The sequence below is a fragment of the Mesoplodon densirostris genome, chromosome 3, assembly GCF_025265405.1.
Source record: "Mesoplodon densirostris isolate mMesDen1 chromosome 3, mMesDen1 primary haplotype, whole genome shotgun sequence".
Taxonomy (NCBI): domain Eukaryota; kingdom Metazoa; phylum Chordata; class Mammalia; order Artiodactyla; family Ziphiidae; genus Mesoplodon; species Mesoplodon densirostris.
In genome coordinates this window covers 137,185,685-137,211,106 of record NC_082663.1, presented here as the reverse complement: position 1 = coordinate 137,211,106, position 25,422 = coordinate 137,185,685, and the positions used below count along the sequence as shown (strand labels likewise).

The 25,422-nt window shown below is 35.6% G+C and overlaps 1 protein-coding gene and 1 pseudogene across 2 annotated transcripts in view; one reads left to right on the top strand and one right to left on the bottom strand.

Moving 5' to 3' along the window:
- Positions 1-25,422, top strand: part of CLINT1 (clathrin interactor 1) — a 67,777-nt gene that overhangs the window by 23,200 nt on the left and 19,155 nt on the right. For both annotated transcript variants that reach the window (XM_060093730.1, XM_060093729.1), the window contains exons 2-6: positions 14,690-14,794; positions 15,327-15,423; positions 17,199-17,307; positions 18,255-18,419; positions 21,499-21,676. In XM_060093730.1, coding sequence (XP_059949713.1) covers positions 14,690-14,794; positions 15,327-15,423; positions 17,199-17,307; positions 18,255-18,419; positions 21,499-21,676 — 654 coding nt within the window. The remainder of the gene's footprint in view (positions 1-14,689; positions 14,795-15,326; positions 15,424-17,198; positions 17,308-18,254; positions 18,420-21,498; positions 21,677-25,422) is intronic.
- LOC132487273 (U6 spliceosomal RNA) lies at positions 22,104-22,304 on the bottom strand (annotated as a pseudogene).

Sequence of the window (25,422 nt, the reverse complement as noted above, 5' to 3'; positions counted from 1 at the left end):
AATACCCATTTTATGTGAGGCATTCATTGTTAGGCACTGAGAGGGAAACAAAAATGCATAACATATAAGTACAGTCAATTCTGATTATTTGAGGTAGTTATGTTTTAAAAAGTCACTGCAAACACTGAACCTTTGTTCATAGGGGAAATACAGGGTTAGTTTCCTGTAGGCCTCTGGTCACATTTTCATCAACCAATTAGTAACCTTTTATGTGTGTTTCTGTTTAAAGACACCTTCTTTAATACGTATATTGTTGATTCATTAACATTGAACTCAGGGCCAAGTACACTATAATTCATGTCTTATCTAACATAGGTATATTCTCTGTAAGGCACATCATAACCTTCTTACTTTTAGAAACACTAGACAGTACTTCAGCAGTCAGCTTGGGGGCCATATTAAACAATGAAATCAAGAAAAATCATAAAGATGTGAAAAAGCAACACTGATTAGACCAGAGAACGGACATTTGTTTACAGTACAAGAACTGAAACAAGAAGACAGAGCATCACCTTTTTGACCTCATCTGAGAATGCAGGACAGATGACTCAAATATTTTGCTGCACTCTTCACAAATGACCACAAAAGCACTGTGAATATTGATTTTGGTGTTAAAAATACATTTCAGTGAGCAAATATAAACTAACAAATACAGAGTCCTCAAATAATCAACTCTACTTGCATTTTAAAAACTTACATTGTATTAAGGGAATTAAGATAAATTCATACATAGCCATTGTATGGGCAGAATATAATTCATAAGAGTTATAAATTAATGTTTATTTCTTCATAGGAAAGGGAGACTATGGGCTGGAAAGAGTCAGGAAGGCTTCATTTTTGCATCTTCGTTTAAAACTAGGCTTGATTTTAACGGAAAGAAGAGGTGGGGATTCCAGGAGTGAACAGTTACTCAGGTAAGAAAGTAAAGGGCATGTTTAAATTCCAACTAGTAATACAGTATGATTATCCTGTAAAGTAAATGAAACAGAAGTAGTGGGAGAAAAGGCTAGACAGATAGGTTGAGTCCAGATTATGTAGGTCCTGATCACCTGCATGATCAATGAGGACTTTTTTAGTCAGAGGAAAGAAGCTATTTAAGGATTTTAATCCTTTTGTTTAATTAGTCAGTAAATACTTATTAAACATCTGCTGTCACCAAGCCTGTTCCTGGTACTGGGGATTTTAAGTGAGTTAGACAATTTGTGTCCTCTGGATGTTTTCAGTCTAGAAGGGGAGACAGGCAAGTAAACAAACACGTCCGTTATATAGTGCACTGGTTTTAGTTTTAGTTCAAGGTAATAGAAAGCACATAATGTGCTTTGCTGTGTAGAGCACATAGGCAGATCCCCAGAGTTGAAGGAAGATTTCTTGGAAGAAGTAGCATTTAAGCTAAAATCTGATGATAAGGTGGGATTAGGTGGGGGGGGATGGGATGTTTGGGCAGAGGATTTAGAAACAGAGGGAATAGCGTGTTCAGAGACCTGGAGAAAATAACAGTGATGGGACTGAAGAAATAAATTGGTATCTCATATGAAGGAATGTAGACTTCATCTCGAAGGTAATAAGGAGGACTTTGCTGGATTTAAAATGGGAGCTGAGATAGATAGGATTTGTATTTCAGCAAGAGTTCACTTTGTTTCAAGCCTGTTGGAAGATACAGGGGAAGCAGAGAGACTGGTTACAAGGTTGTTGGCAGGAATCCCTGTGAGAAATGGTGGTCAACCTGGACCAAGGTAGTGGCAGTGTGTGTAGCTAGAAGTGGATGGACATATTTGAGAGATACTTAGAAAATGGGGTTGAAAAGACCTGGGAATGGATTGGATGCTAGCTAGCAGATGGGAGAGGAAGTAATCAATAGTGATGTTCAAGCCATAACCCAGGATGGTACTGTTTGTTCACTGTACAGGAGGAGGAAGATGTCTTAAGGGGAAGGTGGTAATGAGTTTGTGGTAGACTAACATGACCAACACTAAATATTAGGAAGATGAATCTGATTGTGCTTTGGAGGATGAATAAAAGGAGAATACACCTGAAATGAAGAGATTGTTAAATGCTTTTGTAGGAGTCTAGGCTAGAGGTAGTGCCTGTATTTTTAATGCAGATTGAACAGGTTTTGGAAATTAATGGGAAGTAGGCATTGAGGGAAAAGACTCCTGAAGATGACTCCAGACATCCCAACAACTGCACCCAGCCTGTCCAGCTTTATGATGTGCCCTGAGATCATATATCAGGATGAAAAACAGTGAAGCTACCTTCATGTTGTACCTCTCAAATACATAGGAACGAACATTTTATTGTTAAAAAGCAGCTCTAGGGTTTCCCTGGCGGCGCAGTGGTTGAGAGTCCGCCTGCCGATGTAGGGGACATGGGTTCGTGCCCCGGTCCGGGAAGATCCCACATGCCGCGGAGTGGCTGGGCCCGTGAGCCCTGGCCGCTGAGCCTGCGCGTCTGGAGCCTGTGCTCCGCAACGGGAGAGGCCACAACAGTGAGAGGCCCACGTACCGCAAAAAAAAAAAAAAAAAGCAGCTCTAATTTGTAAGAATAATCATTTTTTTCCCGTTCTTGGGACTTTCTTTTGGGGTATCTCATATATGTATATAATTGATCCTTTTGAAAAATGTTAGCTCTGCATGAGGGAGCCTAGAAAAGCAGCTACCAGTGTGAGAGTAAGGAGCCATGGGGAGAGGCCATCCATCTCTTTTCCTGAGCTCTTTGCTGTGGTTCTTGTTCAGCTGTGCATTATAAAATATCATAAAATAAGTAAAATATATAGGAGATAAAGATGTTTAACATAATGGTTATTAAATGAGGATTAAGAAATTAAAACTTGAAGCTGAAATAAAGTGAGAACTTTGAAGGGGTTAGAATAAAGTTTTAAAGTTTTTTAAAACCCAATGCAGAAAGGACTTTACAAAAAGAGTAAAACAGATGAGTCTTAAAATAATATTGAGGGAATTCCTTGGCGGTGCAGTGATTAGGACTCAGTGCTTTCATTGCCAGGGCCTGGGTTCGATCCCTGATCGGGTAACTAAGATCCTGCAAGTTGCATGGCACAGCCAAATTTAAAAAAAGAAAAAGTATATGTATAACTTAGATCAACAATAAAGTTCAATCAAGAGGTTTTTTTTAAGTGTGATAAAAATAAATAAGAAGTAAAGCAAGGTAAAAGGCTGAAAGCCAGTCAACAGATAAGAGTTTAAAAACATAAAAGGCTTTCATTAGGTTAAAAATGAGAAATAACAGATACTAAAAATAATGGTAAGGTAAAAGGTATCAACTGACAATATTTTTGGAAGTTTGGAAAAAAGGGCCTTTTTAAAAAAATACATCAAAGTGGGTTTCTTGGGACACTTTCAAAATGTCACAAGGGAAAAGGTGTCTTGTCCCCAAAGTTTTAGCAATGTTTAATATAGTCCCTGTTGGAGACTCATAACGCACTTGAGAATAGTAAAGCCTCCAACAAGTGTTGCAGTAATAAAGTTGCCTTTGTTTTACGTAACATTTCCTAAACCTTACCATGTAACACATTTCTCACACAACACCTATTAATGTCTCCCAGAGCATTTTTCACAAAACACTAGAGTACTGTTTCAGAAGAAAATAAAAAATGAAAATCTTAACAGTTACAGAGATACGTGATAAAAAGGAAAAAGTCAGCTGGAAATAAGAAAATGGATTTGGGTCGGGACTGGCATTCATTCCTTGGGTATGTCTCCTGTTGAAGCAGCAGTGTTCTGCAGGAGCCAAGGGGCAGAGAGCAACCTGATACCTTTACGTTCTGGCCCTCCATCCATAGCTGTCTTCTTAGAAAGCTTTTTATCTGTGCAGACAGAGCATTGATAGAACACACAGGCTGCTGAGGCAGGGGAGTGCAAGCTGATCCTCCTCCAGCCAATGGACGCTTACCTAGCAAGTGAAAAGAAGTTTTATATACAAGTACTGTTTTTCTTTTCTTTAAAAAAAGATCATGGGCCTCCCTGGTGGCGCAGTGGTTGAGAGTCCGCCTGCCGATGCAGGGGATACGGGTTCGTGCCCCGGTCTGGGAGGATCCCATATGCCGCGGAGCGGCTGGGCCCGTGAGCCATGGCCGCTGGGCCTGCGCGTCCGGAGCCTGTGCTCCGCAACGGGGGAGGCCACAACAGTGAGAGGCCCGCATACCGCAAAAAGAAAAAAAAAAAAAAAAAAAAAAAGATCATGTTTTTTCATTGTGTAAGTGAAATTTTAAACAAATGTGCCTCCACTCCAACACTTCTTTTTTTTTTTTTCACCCCAACACTTCTTATGGACTTTTTTCCTTTAGGCTTTGTCCACATGCACATGTGTTTTTATATAGTTGGTAGTGGTTAATATACATAGAGTTTTGTGTTGTGAGAGCTTTTTTCCTATGGCCATGAAAGGAAGAAATTCCTAGTGGTGGCTGCCTCTGCCTGTTCTGTTGCTACATTGTTTCAAGCACCATTTCTGCAACATCTTGGGAGCAGTTTTTCATTCTGCTTCCCTGAACCACTCAAAAGGTCTTCCCTTTTCCCAGCCTCCCCAAATCTTACTGCTGCCAGAGTGCGTCTCTGGAAAATAATAACTCCTTAGCATTGTGGGACTAGCCTATGTTGGGACAGCTTTTTTCTAAGCCTATCGTCTGCTGCCCAGGTCATGTTAGCAGTGCTTATGCTAGAGAGACATTAGAAGGGCTTCCATATAAACCATCAAGACCCGTGAATATCCAGACATTTCCTAGTATAATGATTTTGCTGTTACAGAGGAAACAGGATGGAGAAACTGGGTGTCATGGCTTTTCTAATATCCTTTGTTCAGCTAGACACCTCATGGAGTGAGTTACATGGGCCTTATTTTTGGTTCTTTGAAGCTCAGAATTCTGCAACTTTTTCAATATCCCCAAATTGTAGATATAAACTTCATGCTAAATATGTTTCTTCTTATAATAGCTTAAAAGTCTTTGTTTTTCGTGTAATCTGCTTTGGGATGTGTGGCTTCAGTAGCTGATATTTATGAGTTAGTTTAGTGAATCCAAAAAAATGTTAGAGACATTATCAGATGATGTCAGATTACCACTACAGGAGAAATTGCTGCTTAATGTAAAAATAAAACCCTAGCTCATGGTTGGTGGTGTACCAAGATTAAAGAGAGTGAACTTCAAAATACAAACTCTGTTAAGCGTAAAATGGCAGTTCTGTGCTAGGGCTTGTATTGATACTTGTACTGTCTCTTAGTGAAACTCATTTCCAGATCTTTGGCCATTTTTAAATAATAGCCATCCTGCCTTGTTGTATAGTTATGTGCTCGAAATCTTCATTTCAGTGTGCACACCGGGGTCAGATAGGCTGCCATTTACCATGACTGTAAAGTCCCACAGCAGTGAATGAGATGGGTAAGTAATAAGTATTCATGCCAGTGTACTCTAAGGGGCCATATAAAGAATATCTTCAAACTAAAAATGATAAATACTGGCAGAAAAGTAACCATGTGTGCTAAATGCTTTACATGTCATTTCATTTAATCTCTCTAATACGTAGGAACTACCTTTCAGATGAGGAAACTGGGACACATCAGTGGTTGATTTGTCCAGGGATCAGAGACAAGATATGGGCCCTATTCATTTCTAATAAATTATTGATCAATTAATATACATATTACTTTGCTTTTCTACAAATAACCATAAAAGATGAATCAGATCATGAAAATACATTAGATGTGCACTGTTTTCCTCTAGTGTGGCCTTGTGTTTTGGAACAGTTCCTGGAGTCAAGGCTCATTTTAATGTCTGAATAAGGGCTGCTATAAAATGGATTATGTAATTTGCTATTGCTAACCACTGAAGTTGTAAGGAAAGGGAAATAGTTTTATAGTTTCTTTCTCCCACAGGTCATAATTTAGTTGTGGACATCAGGATGTTTTTCTTGGCTTATCTCATCCATGTAGTTTTCCTTTGCACATCTGTTACATAAATTACTAAACTATTTTCTTGAAAAGGTGCCAGTTTAAGTCACACTTAATAGTGATAAAGGGGTCGGTACCTTTTGGAAAAAAGAATTAAATGACAGATTTTGAGGGGCAGAAATCCAACTACCATCCCAATTTAAGTATTTTTTTGTTTTGGATCAATTCCTGTGTTTTTTGAAAATTGAAATAATTATATGTGGTTTCTAGTGTTTCCCAAAAGACCTTATGTTGGACTATAAATATTTAATGATCTTTCATATAAAATGAGGTATTTTAGTTACTGCTTCTGTAAATTATCTTTCCAGTAATCAATTTATGTATACATTCTAGTCTGGTACAAAGTTTGCCGTTTGAAATTAAATTTGGAGTATTGATTTCTTTAATGATTATTCATCTTATGTACCCTTACCTTGAATTCTACATACACCATAAAATAATGATTTTTCTGGGGTTTTTTTTGGGGGGGGAATTCATAAGATTTATTATTTCTGCTAGTTACATGTTAGGACTACTATATATACTTAAATGATGAACAAGTCAGTTAGGAATCTCAGAAATTTTAGATGTGGGTCTGGTTAATTTTGGCTTGTGCAAACTGATACTGAATCAATACTGGAAATTTTCATGGAATGTTCGGTAAACTGTTACATAAGCAAGGGCCCAAGTATTTTTTTAATGCACATTGTGAAATTGTGTAGATTTGGAATGCTGATTTTTAAGCTTGAAATCTTTAGATAAAGATATCATTTAGAATACTGATAATCTGTAATGGCTGTTTTTAGAGATTGGAAGAGAAAGTACGTTATAAATCGGTGTCAGTTACTGATAAAAGTTCTTAGATAAAATTTTTTTGCATTACATTTCCTACTGTGTAACCGGTCTCCTTTCTAAATTACGGTAGAGTCTTGATAGATTTTTCTGTTCAGAGTTTTGGCTTTTTAGAACAGATCTTAGAAGATTTGTTAACAGGAAATAATGTATAATTTTGTTATGATCCAAATCTGACTTGCAGTATGGGAACTAGTCACTTAGCTAATAAGCCAGTCACTGGCATCCACCTTGCAGCTCAGCCCTGTTGTGCTCCAGTTCTGGGGCTGTGGTAACACCTTAACTTTTTGTGTGTGAAAAACGACTCAAAAGAAAGCCAGCCTCTGGTACTGGTATTGAATGTGGCAGAGCCTAAGAAATGATGATTCACAGGCAGAAAATAGAAGTTTTACGCGTATTTAAAGAGGAACACAGTTAAGGGTTTGGTCATACCTTGGACTGATGACACAATCAAATCCATATGGAATCAGTAAAAGAAATTTATGGAAAATGTTCTGCCATGCAAAAGTTTCTCACCTAAGAAATAAAATTTAGTGAATCTAAATATTGGTTACCCTGTGTTAAGGAAGTATAATATGCACAGGATACTTTAATTTTTGATTGAATCTGGGAGACTGTCAGGAGTCTACATTAACATTTTTATTTTCACAGTTTTAAAGATACACAAAGGTCTTCAGCTCATCTTTCAAGAATGTTAGGGGTTTATTATAGTTTCTTCTACCTGCAGAGTAGTGTTTAGTGTTTATTTTGCTCTCTGTTTGCTTTGCCCCCCGCAGAATGAAAAATACTTTTATAGAAAACAGTTTTGTAGAATTTATCTTTCCACTTTATCTGTAAGTAGTACAAATGCAGTGTAAAATTTTGAGTTAAGATTACGAGAATATTGAGCCATATCTATCAACAGTGTTCAGTAATAGTAAAACATCACAGGTGATTAAAATTCTATAGTTCATTTCTCCACCCCATGATAATACTGGTCTGAACTATTTATTGAAATTGAAGGCCAGCATCACTGAGAATGGATCAAAGAATTTGGTAGTAGAATTGATGTGAGAATAGCTTTTGATTAAGAGTATATAGTCCTTAATTTTCTTACAACTTAAAACAATTAGAATTTCAAAAATAGTTATGTCAGTTAGGAGTACTTTTCATAATAATATGTGGGGAGGGAACAATTAAAATGGTGTTTTGAACATTAATACATTTTCTGTGGTTTTAATGTCATATAGGCAGGCTGCTTGAGTTTGGACTTAGTTTTTCTGTCTGTGCCATGTTTTTAAAATGTATTAGGTATCTAGTTATAGTACGATCTTTATAACTGGATCTTTAAGTATCTAGAATTATTTGAAAACTTAGAAGCTTTAAAAAGGACTGTGGGACCCCCTTCCTCCCTCAATAAAACCTGGCAGCAGATTGCTCTTTAATATTTATTTGGGTTTAATTTTTTTTTTTACTGTGATAGCTAAAGGAAGAGGTATAATATTTCAGTGCATACTCTTGCTGATTATTTTTAAAAGTAGCAATTAAATATTGTAGTATTTAGCATTTTAATGTTCCCTCTTGAAAAGTGAAGAGGAAAACAGAAGGTACATAATCCAGCACAGTCCTCCGTGTAAATAGGTGAAGTCATAAATAATATGCACATGAGCATACTACATACCTATAAGTGGATTGAAATAGGGTATTTTTTTTTAAGTAAGCAGGTTATTCTTTTCTGAAATCTTGTTACTGCAGAAGAATGGTTGACAGCCTCAGATTTTAGATGTCTTTAATTTCAGTTCTTTCCTATTTAAACTGTTTTCTTCACCTTGCTTTTAAGAATATGTATGTTTAAGAGGGGTACATTGGTTTCCTTCTTTTCCACTGGATAGTTTGTTTTTAATTTTACTAGAACCAAAGAAAATGTAATTTCCATGACCGAGAATATATCTTTTTAAACATTAATTCAGCATTTAGTTCTTTTAGTAGCACAATTTGTGATGTCATCTTATATATTAATTAGTAGACTTTTAGCTCAGATGATACTACTAATTCTCTGATTTTAGAGCATTATGGCATAATAGAAAATGGGCTACATTTAATTAGAATTAGAAAACCTAACAAAATTTGGACATCTATTGCTATTTACTAGTCATGTGATCCTGAGTGTAAGTTTATTTAAAGTTCTCTACTAAGGAGATGCTATTAAATATTTTTCCCTCTCTCCTCACTCAAATTTTTAAATTATTTATTTTTTGGTAGGGGGGCTTTTGCTAGTAATGGCAGTGTGGTAGCACTAGAAAGTGGCAAGCATCAGGTTTGTTATTTGTTTCTTCTGTACTTATCAATATTTCATTATTTTCTTCTTATGATACAGATGGAGTACTATAGTTTTTTCCTTGTTTTAGCACTGTAGCTATATAACTATGTTACTGTATAATCAAATATGATAATAACATCTGCTTTAGCAACATTAATTCTTCTACTGAACCATTGCTTGTGTTAAGACATAATTCATTGCTTTGTGTTTCATTTTCAGATCAAGAAAGAGCTTTTTTTTTTTGGATGGGTAGCAATATGAGTATTGAACCTGTAAATGTTCAGCTTGCAAATAAGGGTAATGTGGTGAAGACCATCATCCCCTGATGAAAAATGAATGTTACATGGTCCATTATCTAGCTTTTAGAGCAAGTATTCTTAAAACTGTTTCTCTGCTCTTTTGGTTAGAAATATTTTAAAAAAGGAACAGATTTTCCTGGCATAAGTAATTTGTTACCTGAGAAAACTGTCTTTTTCAGTGTTCATTTTAAGGGTGTTTTATTGTTTTTAAAAAGTTTCTTAAAGAGTGATATTTTTAGAGGGAGTTTTACCTATATCGTAAAAGTATCTTCTGAAGTCTGTGGCATTAAGATCAAGAGGTTACTTTTAAGTATAGATTTTAATGTTGGGAATTATTCTTCCCTAATACAGTTTTTTTTTTAATCGCATTAATTTCAATATTAGGTACCTAAGTTGTCCCTGTGGTTTTACACACATAGCATTTGGTATACATATTTTAGTTTGTATACATATATTTTAGTTACTAGTTTGCTACACTTACTAGCCTGATAACAAGACATTGGAAGTACAAATAATACTAATTTGGTCTACCATGATGCTTATTTGCCTATAAATAGTTAAAATGTTGCTAATGATGATATAGTACTCCATTTGTATTCTTAATGGCATTTTAATACTTTTCTCTTGGTTACAATATAATGTTCATAGGGGAGATTTTGGAAAATATAGGAAAAAAGAAAACACAGTTTGAAGAAAAAAAAATACATTATTTAAAGCCATTACTTTGAATGCTGTATTTGTCTCTGTCTCTTGCTGCCTCTGTTTTTCTGACTCTCTTGTGTTTGTAAGTGTGGATGTTCGTACGAAAAAACACAAGTTTAACCGTCTAATAGAAAATACTGCTGAATATTTTTTCCTGAGCTCGGAATGATTAAAGTCTTTATAATAACTTTAAAACAAAAAGAAGAAACCATATTAAAAATACAGACCCATTTGATTCCATTTTGTTTAGAAAGAAGTAAAATTTAAAAGGCAGGCTAGAAAAAAGGCTTCTTACTAAATCTGTTTCAATTTTCGTATTCCTTTGTTAGCAGTTAAGACTGGATTATACCTGTACTTTACCTTTTCTCCTGGTCTGTCGTTTTGTTTTAGCAAAGCGTATTCTTGAACTTTTGGCAGGAAAAAATACCATAAGACTATTCAAGTTTTTTCTTGTCAGTCATTATACTGATTATTCTTAATGCAGATTAGAAGAATGACTGACCATCTATAGGTAAAGCTCCATTTTAGCTTTTACTTTCAACAAATTTTGCCTCTAAAACCTGGACCCAAACTGTTACCGAGTAAAAATAACTTGATATTTATCAGTAGTGACCAGTGAAATAAGCAGAAAATAGGGAATAAAGAGGAGGGCCCAAATGAACACTAATCATTAACAAATTGAATAATCAACCCTTGACTTAGTTGAATATTGGCTGTGTTCATATAGCCATAGAAGCATGTGTACAGGACTTGAGGATGGTAACTTTTAGTAGTTAGCATTAAAAATCCAACTGAGTGAGTAGTGCTGGGTAGTGCAGAGTTAAGTACTCTCTTTGGGGACTCTTAGTCCTGTCCTACCTGCCTGTTGCTGGGGTGCTATGAGGAGCACATGTGAAGTGTGTGAAAACACTGTGGTTTGATTTTAATTGTGGATTTTATCCTTAAAAAAAAAGCAGTGGTTCAATATTACTTTAAGGTAAAAATCTTCAGAACATGAGCAGCTTCTTATGTTCCTCACTCTGTTCACTCCCTGGTAATTTCCTTTAATTTTGTTTGCAGAACAGATCCTTGACCTTTGTCTGAATTTTGTGTGTTTTAAAAAACTGATGAGAGATCCCCCTCTAGTGTCTGAATTATCCATTCTTAAAACATTTGTGTCAATCATAAGAAGTTTTAGGAATTAATAAGGTGGATGTTTTTTCCTTTCACATCTGGACATAACTTTTTTTTTAACTTTTCTTTTTTGGGGGAGAGGGGAGGAGTTATTTTCCTTTCTTAAAAAGGGCACTGGAATTATGGGTAGGGTGTGGATTGAGGGCAATAGAAAACATGGGAAAGGAAGGATCAAAATGCCATTTCTACCTTTTTAGAAACAGTTATTTTTAAATGACCTGGAATAAGGCCAAACTATACAGTGTTGTTTTGTTTTAGTTTATATTTGTTTCTGAATTAAGTGCAGCTTAAAAATACTTTGTTTTGGAATTCTTTATGCCATCGGATCTCATCTTGAGCGTTCCAGTTTCTGGAAAGCAGCGGTATTGTTAGAAAATGGTTTTAAAATACAGCCTGATACTCTCCGTGGAGGTGTTCTAACTTTGTTACTTTTTGTTACTATTGTTGCCATATTTTTCCATGTTGTTGGCATTTTATATTTTATGTTGTGTGTTCTAATGGCAAGTTGTCCTTTTACATAGTTCCCATTGTTTCTCAACCAAGGAAATAAGGAGATTCTTAAGCTATTGGCTCTCTGCCACCTCTTCCTCTTAAACACACAGCACTCAAACACATATAGGCCTTCAGCTAAGAATTTTGCGAAGGGTTAGGGAAAACAGGACCTTTCTCATTCGACCCATGGGTTTTTGTAGCTTGAACAAGGAAAGTAGTGTTTGGAAAGCTACAGCATTTATGAAGGCTCTAGTAAAAATATTTCATGTACATGGCCTAGGGATTAACTCTTCATCTTGTTCTCCAACAAATTAAACAGTGCAAACAATTTCAAGTGCATTCTTGGTCATGAAATGCTTGAATGAATTATAATCCTAATTGCTATTGTTCATTCCCACAGCTGCACTTTTAACTGCCTAAGCTGTGCATTCTTCAGCCAGTAAGATAAACAACAGCATTTTGAAATCCATTATTTTGTGGCATCTTAAATTGCAAATGTGTCATTGGCCACCTTAATTTTATTTTGGTTCAGTTGTTAGCAAAATTATTTTTTAAAGTTACTATTTATTTATATTTATATATAAAATTTTTGTTAATAGAATGATTATGGGTTTTATAAAAATCCATTCATTAATAGTCTTAAAATTTGAAGGAGGCAGTGGAGACCAGGGATTTATTTTAGTGCCATGGCAATAATTTGTATTTGTTATCAAACAGTTGGTATTTTAGGAGAAAGAAAGTAATAGGATTTCGCTTTTCTACCTTAATAGAACAGTATTCTGAATGTAAATCTAGAAGCCATATTTATTCTGTGATTTGTCAAGTCATTTATATGCATAATGGTTCCTTTAAAATTTGAACTGTTTATTAATTGAAGTATTTGTAATAAATTTGAAATTTATATTTGAGAGATTCGATTGCCAATTATAATCAAACCTTACTTATTTTTTTTTATTATTATTATTTTTTTTTATTTTTGCGGTATGTGGGCCTCTCACTGTTGTGGCCTCTCCCGTTGCGGAGCACAGGCTCCGGATGCGCAGGCCCAGCGGCCATGGCTCACGGGCCCAGCCGCTCCGCGGCATATGGGATCCTCCCAGACCGGGGCACGAACCCGTATCCCCTGCATCGGCAGGCGGACTCTTAACCACTTGCGCCACCAGGGAGGCCCCAAACCTTACTTATTTAAAACAACTCTTTTTTTTTTTTTTTTTTTTTTTTTGTGCGGTACGTGGGCCTCTCACTGTTGTGGCCTCTCCCGTTGCGGAGCACAGGCTCCAGACGCGCAGGCTCAGCGGCCATGGCTCACGGACCCAGCCGCTCCGCGGCATGTGGGATCTTCCTGGACCGAGGCACGAACCCATGTCCCCTGCATCGGCAGGCGGACTCTCAACCACTGTGCCACCAGGGAAGCCCTAAAACAACTTTTTGATGACTGAAAAACCATACAGCAAAAGTGGGGTAGATATAACTAATAAGAGTTATTACCAAATTCTTATTTTTTCGCTATTTCTAAAGCTCAATTTTAAGTGGAAGATTTGAATTACCATATTTACAGGCATCTGTTATAACAATTGTTCAGTAATAATTGGAGTGTTACATGTCCAATGAGTACTACTATAATATGTCACATTTCCGCAGTATGTATTCCTCAGAATGTCTTTGAATTGTTCAATCCATATAAGCATGAGAAATTCTTTTTTAACAACCACACATTTTGCCATCTCATATCTTAATTGTAAGGTATTTATTTCAAAGTTAGTTCTTTCTTATAAAAATATTACTTAATATTGATATTTTAAAATTCTAATAGGTGATATTATCTCTAATAATAATAGCTCACTTTTATTGAGCACTTCCTATATATGTCAGACACTGTACCATTGTGTATCATTTGATATGTTACCCTTTGAGATAGTAGTAGTATGCTTCCTTGTTCCCATTTTACATTTGAGGAAACATTAAGAGAAGTATTGGGTTGGCCAAAAAGTTCGTTCAGGTTTTTCTGTAAGATCTTATGGGGAAAAATACAAACGAACTTTTTGGCCAACCCAAAAAATAATTTTGCCAAAGATCACCAAGTTAATTGGAGTCATATCTTTCTGACTCCTAGAATCCATGTTCTTGACCACTGGTGAAGTCTTAAGTGAAAGTTAAATACATTATCATACAGTCTCCAGATGGAATATTATGTAGCCATTAGAAATGAGGGCTGGGACTTCCCTGGCGGTCCAGTGGTTAAGACTCCACGCACGCTTCTACCACCGCAGGGGCACGGGTTCGGTCCCCGGTTGGGGAACTAAGACCCCACATGCTGTGCAGTGCAGCCAAAATATAAATTAATTAATTAAGAAAAAAAACACTGAGGGTTACAGTGACTACACAGTGACAGAAAACACATGTGGTACAGTAAGTGAAAAAAGACAAGGACTACAGTTACATGTTCATACTGGTTCTAAACATCTTTAGACTGTTATCTTTGATTTTTCATTGCTTTTTTATACTGTATAAATAACATTTAGCTTTTATATAATTTTGCTCATTAATTTAAAGAATTTCTGTGAACAGGAAACCTAAGACTGCATGTAAACCAGGTCTGGTCAGCAAAATGACAACTTAGCTTTATAATAGACTGTAGCATGTTCAATTTCCTTTTTAATTTGACCTAAAGCCATTTTTTACTGGACTTATGCCAGCTCTAATGTAATCTCTCATCTGTATTCTTGAAGCCTAATGGAATAGTAAAATCTTCTTAAAGATAACTTAAATGTGTTATATAGTGTCCTCAGGGTAGCTTGTGCACAAAAGATGTTTTCTTTCCCACCTTGTAGAGGTATCTCATTAGGACACCCAGTAGTGTCATTATTAAGTTTTCATGTGTTTCTCAGTTTTGATGCTAATCTTTGTGCGTATGTGCATGCATTTTTTTTCTCTGCAGCACCAATGTGGTTATGAATTATTCAGAGATAGAGTCTAAGGTTCGAGAAGCAACGAATGATGATCCTTGGGGACCTTCTGGGCAACTCATGGGAGAGATTGCCAAGTAAGTGATAATTTGACTCAGCAGTGCAGAAAGAATGCAACTATCTTCACCTAGAAATGTGAAATTTGCTTTCAGTTTTAAACTGTTTAGCTGCCAGATATAAATTTTGCATATAATCATTCAGATATTAATGGGGGAAATTTTACAGAGGATCCATTCCCCTTAGATATTAGCTCAGAAAAGTAAAACAAAATTTTTCTTTTTCAATGAAGTTTAGACAAACTTTGTTAAAATTTTGACAAATGCATATAAAATGACTTAAAGCTAGGAAAATATTTCCCTGTTGAACATCTGGACGATTATGCCAGTGAATGAAGGGCTTGTAAAATATGATATTAATTAGTGGGACTTATGAATGTGCTTGATATTGTATAAAATATAAGAAAGACATTTTTAAGGAAGCATATCTAAATTTTTTTGAATTAAGCTTATTAATTTTTTAAAGCTCTTTAGGAAAACACAGAACAAGCCTGCCATCTACTGTCAGAATTAACACACTGCAAACTCTTAAGGAAAATTATTCTTTTTTCAGGGCTACATTTATGTACGAACAATTTCCAGAACTTATGAACATGCTTTGGTCACGAATGTTAAAAGACAACAAAAAAAATTGGAGAAGAGTTTATAAGGTATGGGTTTTCGTCTGTATTTATTATTTGACACGTTGAAGACAAATGCTTGAAGTTTTAAGGTGTATATAAGTGATTATGAAGGATGTTGAATCCTAGAATAGAATATTCTAAAACAGGTAAAAGTAGTAGATTTGCTGTTTGTGTTCTGTTTTCTAGTCACCATAAACAACTCTTCATATATTTGTGCATATCGAAAGTAATGAATCTATAGTAGTATGCATGTTTAGTGTATGAGCAATTAAGATGAAAACCACCCTCTAATATGCTTTGTCATCTCTACATAAAAATTTGCCAGTATTATTACAGTATTGTGCACCAAAAATATGTTAAATTTAAGTATAACAGGAGATTCTAAAGCGTTAAAATTCTAACATTTTAAAATTTGCAAGTATGTACTCTTTTGTTAGATTCATTTAATACTGATCTCATCATATAATGTAGAATTCTAAAACAAGATAGTAATCTGTTCTTCCATCCCCACGATATTTTCTTGCTGCTCAGAAAGTTTTTCTGTGCTTTCCAAAATGGTGTTATTATATTTATATTTGAAACTTTGAAAGCAACGTTTCTGGCTTTCAGTACTGAAAATCAATGCTTTATTTAGTTCCATGTTTTTGATGTTGTTTGTCTCTGAAAACATCCACTGTCATTCCTTTAGCTTATACAGTAGTAGTGATGAAATAGTTTAAATTTCTATAAATTAATTTTTTTAAATTAGAGCTTTTTGTTTGTTTTAATAATTCTTGGGTAAACTACTTTTTTAATGAATAAATTCCTGGTAGAATGAGGGTTTTTTCCCCCTCAATTTCTTCAACCTAACTAGATTTTCATAGATCTAATCATCTTTATGTGAGGTTTGTTCCAAACAAAGTTAAGTTCATAATTCATAATTCATTGGTTTTTAGTGCATTCACAAAGTTGTGGAGTAGTTACTAATGTCTAAACCAGAACATTTTCATCACCTCAAAAAGAAATCCCGTAAACATTCTTTTCTCATATTTGCTGGCAGCAAGTTTTTTTTTCCCTTTGATTCTTTTTTTTTTTTTACGTGTCAGCATAAATCACGTTTTTAGCAGAAAATATCTATATTTTCCAAAACAAGAAGCAAGTTTTTTAAACACAAGCTACATCATAAACCGCCCAAATTAAATTTTACCTGGGAAAAATGCTGTGAGGTCATATAATTACCAAATACTTGTTCTCTTTAAACTGATGTTTCTAACACTAAAACTGAACCAGCTTTCTAAAAGCTTAGTGTTCATTTATATCATACATTCAGATATTTAACATCAAAGTTTTTTTTTAATCTTTTTTTTTTTTTTTTTTTTTTTTTTTTGTGGTACGCGGGCCTCTCACTGCTGTGGCCTCTCCCGTTGCGGAGCACAGGCTCTGGATGCGCAGGCTCAGCGGCCATGGCTCATGGGCCCAGCCGCTCCACGCAGCATGTGGGATCCTCCCGGACCGGGCACGATCCCGCGTCCCCTGCATCGGCAGGCGGACTCTCAACCACTGCGCCACCAGGGAAGCCCCGTGTATCCAGTGGACAGTTTATAATTATTTAGTACGCTTGGTATAAGAGGAACTTTAAATTGATAATATGAGTTTTTAAAGGTACTTTTAAAGTCTAATGTAAGGTAAAGAACCCACACACACATACACACACAAAGATTATTTATTTGCTAATGTTAGAATTTTTTTTTTTTTAGCCATTTACCAGAGCTCTACCAGAATTTATTTCATTAAATCTCATTTGGTGCTTTGTATTTTTACAGTCATTGCTGCTCCTAGCTTACCTCATAAGGAATGGATCAGAGCGTGTTGTTACAAGTGCCAGAGAACACATTTATGATTTGCGATCCCTGGAAAATTACCACTTTGTAGGTGAGCAATGGAAAAACCTTATAAGCAAATTAAAACAGTAGTTGGAGTTGTCAGTCACCTGAACCAGCTTAGAAGCTTCTCTGCTCTAATTAGAATGTGACTGTTGCTGGTTGTGTGACGAGTGCAGAATTCAAGACGCGGGGCCCTAGAGTATTAATTAGTGAAGACAAGAACTTGCAGAAAATACTGGCTAATAACAACAGAACCAACACAACATGAGTGTTCGGGTTTATATTAAAATATGCACTGGAGACTGGTCCCCTGTGGTGTCCATAAAGGAATAGCTTTAATCATATGGGAAGAAAAGGTTAGAGCTCCAAAACACACACATCTGTTTGAAGCTGGGTTTTTTTTTTCCTCCCACCAAATAATATTTACTGTGCAAAGGCAGCAAGGCCAGAGTGTGTTTTGAATGTGAAAGAGGATACAGAATGAACCACGTTTCATTTTGTAGCATACCCCAGTTGAAAGCACTTTAAAAATTCAGTTTTTCAGCTACACTAAATCCTGGTAATTAGTGTTTCCAAACTTGTATTGGGGAGATGAAGGCGTTTGGGTGCTTTTCAGTCATTAAAATGTACGTTTTGTTTTGTTTTGTTAAAATACCATAGAAAAATAAAATAACATTTTTGGATATTAGCCCATTTTGTATGGTTATTGTTAGTAATCCTTTTTAGTGGATCTTTAATTGATTTTGCATAGAACCGTTATCTGTGGTCCTTTTTAGTTCATCTTTGCACTCTCTTATAAGCCAGAATTGCATCTCAAGACTTAGGATTTGATGAGGAAATGACAAAATTCAGTCATTTGCCTCTTTTTATTCACTGTAAAATATTGAAGTTGGTTTCTTGTGTTGAAATTTTCATGTCTTTTTTGTGTGTGTTAAAGAGTTTGATACATATTAACTGAATTCTTAAGGTTTTGTTTCTCCCTTACCATCCTCACAGATGAGCATGGCAAGGATCAAGGTATAAATATTCGCCAGAAGGTGAAAGAATTGGTTGAATTTGCCCAGGATGATGACAGGCTTCGTGAAGAGCGAAAGAAAGCAAAGAAGAACAAAGACAAATATGTTGGGGTTTCCTCAGACAGTGTTGGAGGATTCAGATACAGTGAGTATCAAAGACAGACTGGCACCTAAGCATCAGTTTAGCTTCTTGGGTGTATTTTAAGAATCATTGAAATACCGAAGACAAAAATGCTATTTTGAATACATACAATATTGAGATATATGTAATACTCGTTTTGGCTCCTGTAGATCTTAGGAATCTTTCTGTTTTTTACTTTTGTGTTTCAAGAATATGATTTTAACCATTAAGCATTATTGAATGACCAAACTTTGAGTTGACATACAGAGAATAAAATAGATATATGCCCTTTCCTCTTGGGGTTCCCATTCTAAGAAGAAAAAAGGATTTCTGTAACTTACCATGTAGAGCATTAAAAAAAAAAGTTTGATGAAGAGATTCATCCTCCTAATTCAAAACCAGTTTAGTTCTATTTTTGGCCAAAAATAGAGCTACAGGTTAGTCCATCCTGAGTCTCTTCCCTTAATTAAGCACCGCGTTAATTTGACGTAGAAAAAGGTAACTGACAATACCATCAGTTTTTCATCTAGGCCTATCACTGTATTGTTCCTAACATATTTAAGAACAGCTAGAACATTCATCTCTCATGTTTATTTTATTTATTTATTTATTTATTTATTTATTTTTGCGGTACGCGGGCCTCTCACTGTTGTGGCCTCTCCCGTTGCGGAGCACAGGCTCCGGACGCGCAGGCTCAGCGGCCGTGGCTCACGGGCCCAGCCACTCCGCGGCATGTGGGATCTTCCCAGACCGGGGCATGAACCCGTGTCCCCTGCATCGGCAGGCGGACTCTCAACCACTGCGCCACCCGGGAAGCCCGGCCGTGTTTATTTTTAATGTAATAATATGGTTTTCCTAAAACAGATCACTAGGTAGGTGCTTGAAACACAGAAAATAAGAGCTTTCTTTCACAGGATGTTCCTTTGGACTCGTTCTGTCTTCTGTGAACACTGACAGTCCCTTGTCATTTTGTATATACACAGACAGGCCAGGGCCACGTATACTTAGCAGCTGCATATTGGGGTTCTCTAACTGCCCCCCAACCATATCTAAGTTTGTTTATATTTGAACTATACTGAGATCTCATAACTCCTTCATTGTACCTGTGTAAAAGTCTTCTATTTCTTACCTTGCAAGTATCTATAAAATGTCTTCGCTCCTTTGATCCTCTGCTTTCTTGCCCTCAAATTAAAAATACTGCACTTAATTGGTTAATAATGCTTTTTCTAACAGCAGAAAAATTCCGTTTTTTAACGTCCCGTATCACATTTAAGTCAGTTCTTGAATTGGGCAAAAATGTTTCTCTTAAATAAATCACATAAATATGTTTTGGCGTTTTTATTTGTTTAGGGGAGTAAGAAGTCTTTTAATTATTTACCCAAGTAAATATTTTATTCTTTAGATTTTTCAAAGTAGCTTTAGCAGTTTAATGTGTTTTTGAGTAGAAAGAGCTGTTCACCACTCCGTTCCTCATTCTAGTTGCTAGTAGTCCTTTTTAAAATCAGCACAATATATAATTAGATAAATTTAGACAATTGAGTAAGTTTTTAGACTTAGAGTGAACTAATTACATCATCTGCATTAGAGATAGAGTTGAATGTCCTGTGTATGTGCATTGCCTTCTTTTATAAATTATTTTTAATGTTATATATATTATTCAGAGACTTAATCAACTTTAACTATTTTACATGCTTTTTATTTTGACATTAGATAATGTTTTGCCAATATCCAGTATCTCTGGCACTCATTTAGTATGATGTCCACTGTGCTAATTTAGTTTTCATCTGCTTTCATTTATCCTGTAAATTTGTTTCTTTTCAAAGTCTGGTTCATCACATTGTTATTGAAGTGTACATATACATTGTTGGAGAGCCGTTCATTTTTATAATACCATCCTGGCTTAAATTTTGTCTAGAAAACATTTTGTCATGTTCTCTTTAAGTTGGTGGTCACTTTCAGATTTAGTAGACGTATTTTTAAGTCCTCAAACTCTTAGCAGTTTTACTGAGTAATTCAGCAAAATGGTTTTGTTCGATCTCCAAAGGGCATGTATGCCATCAGAACTTGTTAACCAAAGTTTAAACAAAAGCTCAGTTATCCACCTTTTGATTATTTTGCTGTTTCTCATTGGTCTTTCCTTTTTCTCTGCACCCTGCCTTAATTTTCGGTCCTCTTTTAACCACACATGATTTTTCTGCACCTTGTACTCTTGCCTCTTAAGTTGAGTTTGGACATGAAGATGGAAATGGAGAAGGTTCCATTTAGTGCCTGTAATTCCTATCTCTTCTTTAGGCCCTCAAAGTCAAGGACTAAAACAAATCTTGACATTTTGGGGCTTTTTTTCACTGCCAGTGATCTACTAGCTCCATTATCAAATTCACACAGAGGCTCCCTAGGTTTTGCCAGTCCCAGCATAATGTTTGGGCTTGGTGTTTGAATAGATCATCACTGTTCTGAACTGCTTGAACATATCTCATGATTCTAGTCTGTATAGTTTTTGGTAGTTAGAATATTCTTTTCTTTTTAAAATAATTGAAGGGTGCTTTCCCATGCCATGAAGTACATTTATTTTTCTAGTTTGATGGTAAAGAATGACAGTTATGAGTCTTTACAGCATATTGGGATATGTAGCATTCAGAGTAGTGTTTCCTGTAGTTTGTGTTTTGTAAGAGATGGTTGCTGTCCAGTGCTTTTCTAATAATTGAAAAACCATTAAGAAATGGGAATGAAATGTAATGCATTAAGTGACTTTTGTGAAGACAGAAGATTTCCATTTCTCTTTTGCTTATGTAGGTCGTGTTGGTTTCTGTGTTTTCCTCTACTCGTTTCAGCAGCCCTTAAGAACTTCCTGATATGCTGTGCTGTGCATTGAGGTTGTGTTAGTTTTCATAAGCAAAAGCTTTTGAATCTGCATTCCTGCCACTTAATGACTGGCACTACATGCTGTGCCTTGCTGCAATTGTGTTGATTCAGCACTGTGGGAGCTTTCTGTTTTCCTTTGAAAACTATTTTATTATGAGGAAAAGCTTCAGAAATAAGGACTATAGACACCTTTTGAATTTAATGTCCTTAGAGTTGCTTCTTTTTTTAATGCTTTATATAGGTGAAAGATATGATCCTGAGCCTAAATCAAAATGGGATGAGGACTGGGATAAAAACAAGAGTGCTTTTCCATTCAGTGATAAATTAGGTGAACTGAGTGATAAAATTGGAAGCACAATTGACGACACCATCAGCAAGTTCCGGAGGAAAGATAGAGAAGACTCTCCAGAAAGATGCAGGTATTAACACTTTGTCTCCTGGGTCTCTTGGAAAGGGTACTAAATTGACACAGCTGGGTCTTGGGTTTTTTTGTTTATTTGTTTTGGGTGTTGGCATTGTCTGAAATTCAGCTTTATTTGTTTCTTTAATAGATTTTATTTTTTAGAGCAATTTTAGCTTCACAGAAAAATTGTGCATAAAGTACAGGGGGTTGCTACATAACCCCACCTCTCCGAGTGCAAGAATGCATGCACACACACACAGTTTCTCCTGTTACTAACATCTTGCATTAGTGTGGTACATTTATTAACAATTGATAACCAGTATTATTAACTAAACTCTTCAGTTTGCATTAGAGTTTACTGTGTTGTATAGTTGACAAATGCATAGTATCCACCATTACAGAACCATACAGAATAGTTTCACTCCCCTAAAAATGCCTTGTGCAAAAATATGGAAAAATTCATGAATTTGCATGTCAGCCTCGCACGGGGGCAGGCTAATCTAGTTCCCTGACGAGGGATTGAACCGAGACCATGGCAGTGAAAGTGCCAAGTTCTAACCACTGGACCACCAGGGAATTCCCAGGTCATGCGAATTTTCACTGTATTGTTCCAGTTTTAGTATATTTGCTGCTGATTTATACATATATATATTGTGTGTGTGTGTGTATTTACACACACACACATCATACATACAGTGCAGCTGTTTATAAAATGCTATGTCAGACATCATTTGCATTTAGTATTGACACACTTTCCTTGTCTGTGTCTATTTCTAAAACTGATCACATTTCCTGTGTGTTTTTTTTGTTTTTGTTTTTGTTTTGCGGTATGTGGGCCTCTCACTGTTGTGGCCTCTCCCGTTGCGGAGCACAGGCTCCAGACGCGCAGGCTCAGCGGCCATGGCTCACGGGCCCAGCCGCTCCGCGGCATGTGAGATCTTCCCGAACTGGGGCACGAACCCGTGTCCCCTGCATCGGCAGGCAGACTCTCAACCACTGCGCCACCAGGGAAGCCCTCCTGTATGTTTTTATTCAGGCCATTTATTGGAATTTTTTTTCCCAGTAAGAACTTTGACAGCTTATTTTGCAATTGGGCATCTGATGATCCAGGGATCTAAGGTATTGCTGAGGGATAATGAAGTTTATTATTTTATTAGATTTAAACAAAAGTTAGGGGTTTGAAAATCTTCTGTGACATTGCATTAAGATTCTGTGCCAGTTTATACCAGAAAAAGAAAAATCCAGATGGATATTTGGACTAAATGTTTTCGAGTATGACCTATATTTTCATAGATTACATTTTCTAATGATGGGGTATTTGTATTTAGTTTTACATAGAACAGCACTAGAAACCTTTTAGCGTTCACATTTTCTTACCTACCAGTATAGCTATTAACTAGTTTTTCTGCCAGTTGTAAGGACAATATATGTAGCACTTAATTTGCAAAGCAAGTTTTATAAGTTCTTTGTTATTTGTGCCCCACTGTATCTCTATTAGATAGTCTAGAGCAAGGATTTTACCATTATTTTTTTGGAGTAAGAACTGAAGCCCAATCAGGCTGTGTGGAACTTGCCTAAAGTAACACAGAGATGCAACCAAAACTTCAAGTGAGTTCTTGTAACTAAGTACCATCTCTTTTTCTCTTATAAAAAAATCTTAACAGTTCAGATTTAGGGGTCATTAAAAAGAAATAAAAATAATAATTTTGAAACTATTCAAATTCTAAAATATTTTAGTGTCTTCTCAGTATGTTTCCATATTTATTAAATCTGTGGAATTCCTGTCTGTTTCTGGAATATGATCTTTGAAGAACCAGAATTTATTTTTAATACTTTGAATATATTTTACAACTATATTTCTAGCTCTTTTATACTGAAAGTGTATGCATATGGTACTAAATAACTAAACTTTGGAAAACGATGCCTACCTCAAATACTCTGTGCTGTTTTTCCCTCTTTAATGTTCTTGTGGCCTTTGTGTTCACACTTCTGGTTTGACTTAGAAAACATAGTAGCCACATATTCTGTTGCTATTTCCTGAAGAAGTATGGGAATCAGGTAGGTAGGCTGCTTAGAAATCTAACTGTGTACCTTCTTGTTTTGTTACTTTCTCTTCTTTGCCCTCCACCCTCAATTTTTCTTTCCTTGCTTTGTCTTCCTATTCTTTTTTTTTTTCTGTTTCTCCCTTGATTTTTTCTTTTCTACATTTGCCTGTAAGACAGGATCTGCTAGAGTTCCTAAATCTTTTATACATTCAGGTTTAAAAGAGTGAAAATATAGTGTATGTTATTTGTTTTAGTAACTAAAGAGCAAACCAGGGACTTACATCTTGGAGTATTTGTGAGAGAAGAATAGATTTTTAGACAAAGTTGCATGGGACCTATCTGGCATGTTATCAGAATTTTAGACTTATTAGCTCATTATTAGATTCAGGAATTCTTGAACACTGATCATATATGAAGCTTTCATTTCATTGTGTGCTAGTCAGGTTTATATTCTCACCTTGTAAAGAAATTATCTTGCACTGTAATCAAATTGGACATCAGAAAGGTAAGAAGTTTCAGTCTTAGATAGAGGACTGATGGTGGGAATTTTTAGGTCATTTGTTGCTGAGAAATTAGTAAGTGACAAGGGGTTTTGAACACTTGATCAGAACTTGTAGATTCCCTAAAATGTTTATAGATAAAAATACATTTAACCCCTTTGCTCAGTGTGGGAAGCCATTCTTCTTGATTCTTGATTTATACAGGTTCCAAATAGATTTATATTTAAGTAGAGATTGCTTTAGATTAGTCCGAGTTAAATTGCATCAGTAATAATAGTCACAGTTTTAAGGAGAATTTTAAGTATTTTACTTCAGAATATTTATAATTTAAACCACCTACTCTGAAATTAAGAAATAATAGGTAATGGAACGTATTTCAGGCAATTTCTCTCTCTGTCCTACTTGCACCAGAAAAAAAAAAACCCAATGCGTCATTACTGGAGAGCACACTAGTACTGACACATTTAATTTGGGGCATATATGAAAAACACAGTTCTTTACTCAGTCTGTATTTTTTTCCTTTTGCATGTTAAGAAGAAGAAAAAAATCTTTGAATGTGCCTGAAAAGGAATTCTTTTAAAATACTTTAAATATATTTAAATTTTCTGTAAAGCAGTTTTCTTAGTTTTGTAAAAGTTTGATCTCGTGATTCTATATAGTAAAATAGAGCACAGTGCTTGTAAAGTGCATTACCTCATTTTTCTGCATTTACAGATGAGAGTTTAATCATTTGAATGCAGATAGGATAATATTTAAAAGATATCCATTGAAATTACAGTATTTTATTATATATTTGCATTAGTATATGAGAGTCAGTGACAGAATCATGTTATATAAATGGAACTGCAGTTGTTGCACACAGTCCATTTCAAGAAAATGGTTATCAAATGCAGCTATTTGAGCTCCTAGACTCTAATCAACTGATTCTGATATGATAATAACCCTGCTATTTTATTTTTTAATTAAGCTTTAAATCTATAATAAATAAGCACTTGAATTATTTCAGGCTTTTTTATTTGTACACATTTATGTAAATACTTTTTTGTAGCAGTATTTTAGACTTACCTGGGGAATTTGATGGGTTCCCACTTCCACTCCCCAGTGCATACGTATGATTATTCAGATAGCTTAGATAACATTCTCTTGATCCCTGTCAAATAGTCAAAGTATGGAATTTTGGAGTTACTGCATTTGAAATTCTTTAGCTCAAATCACTG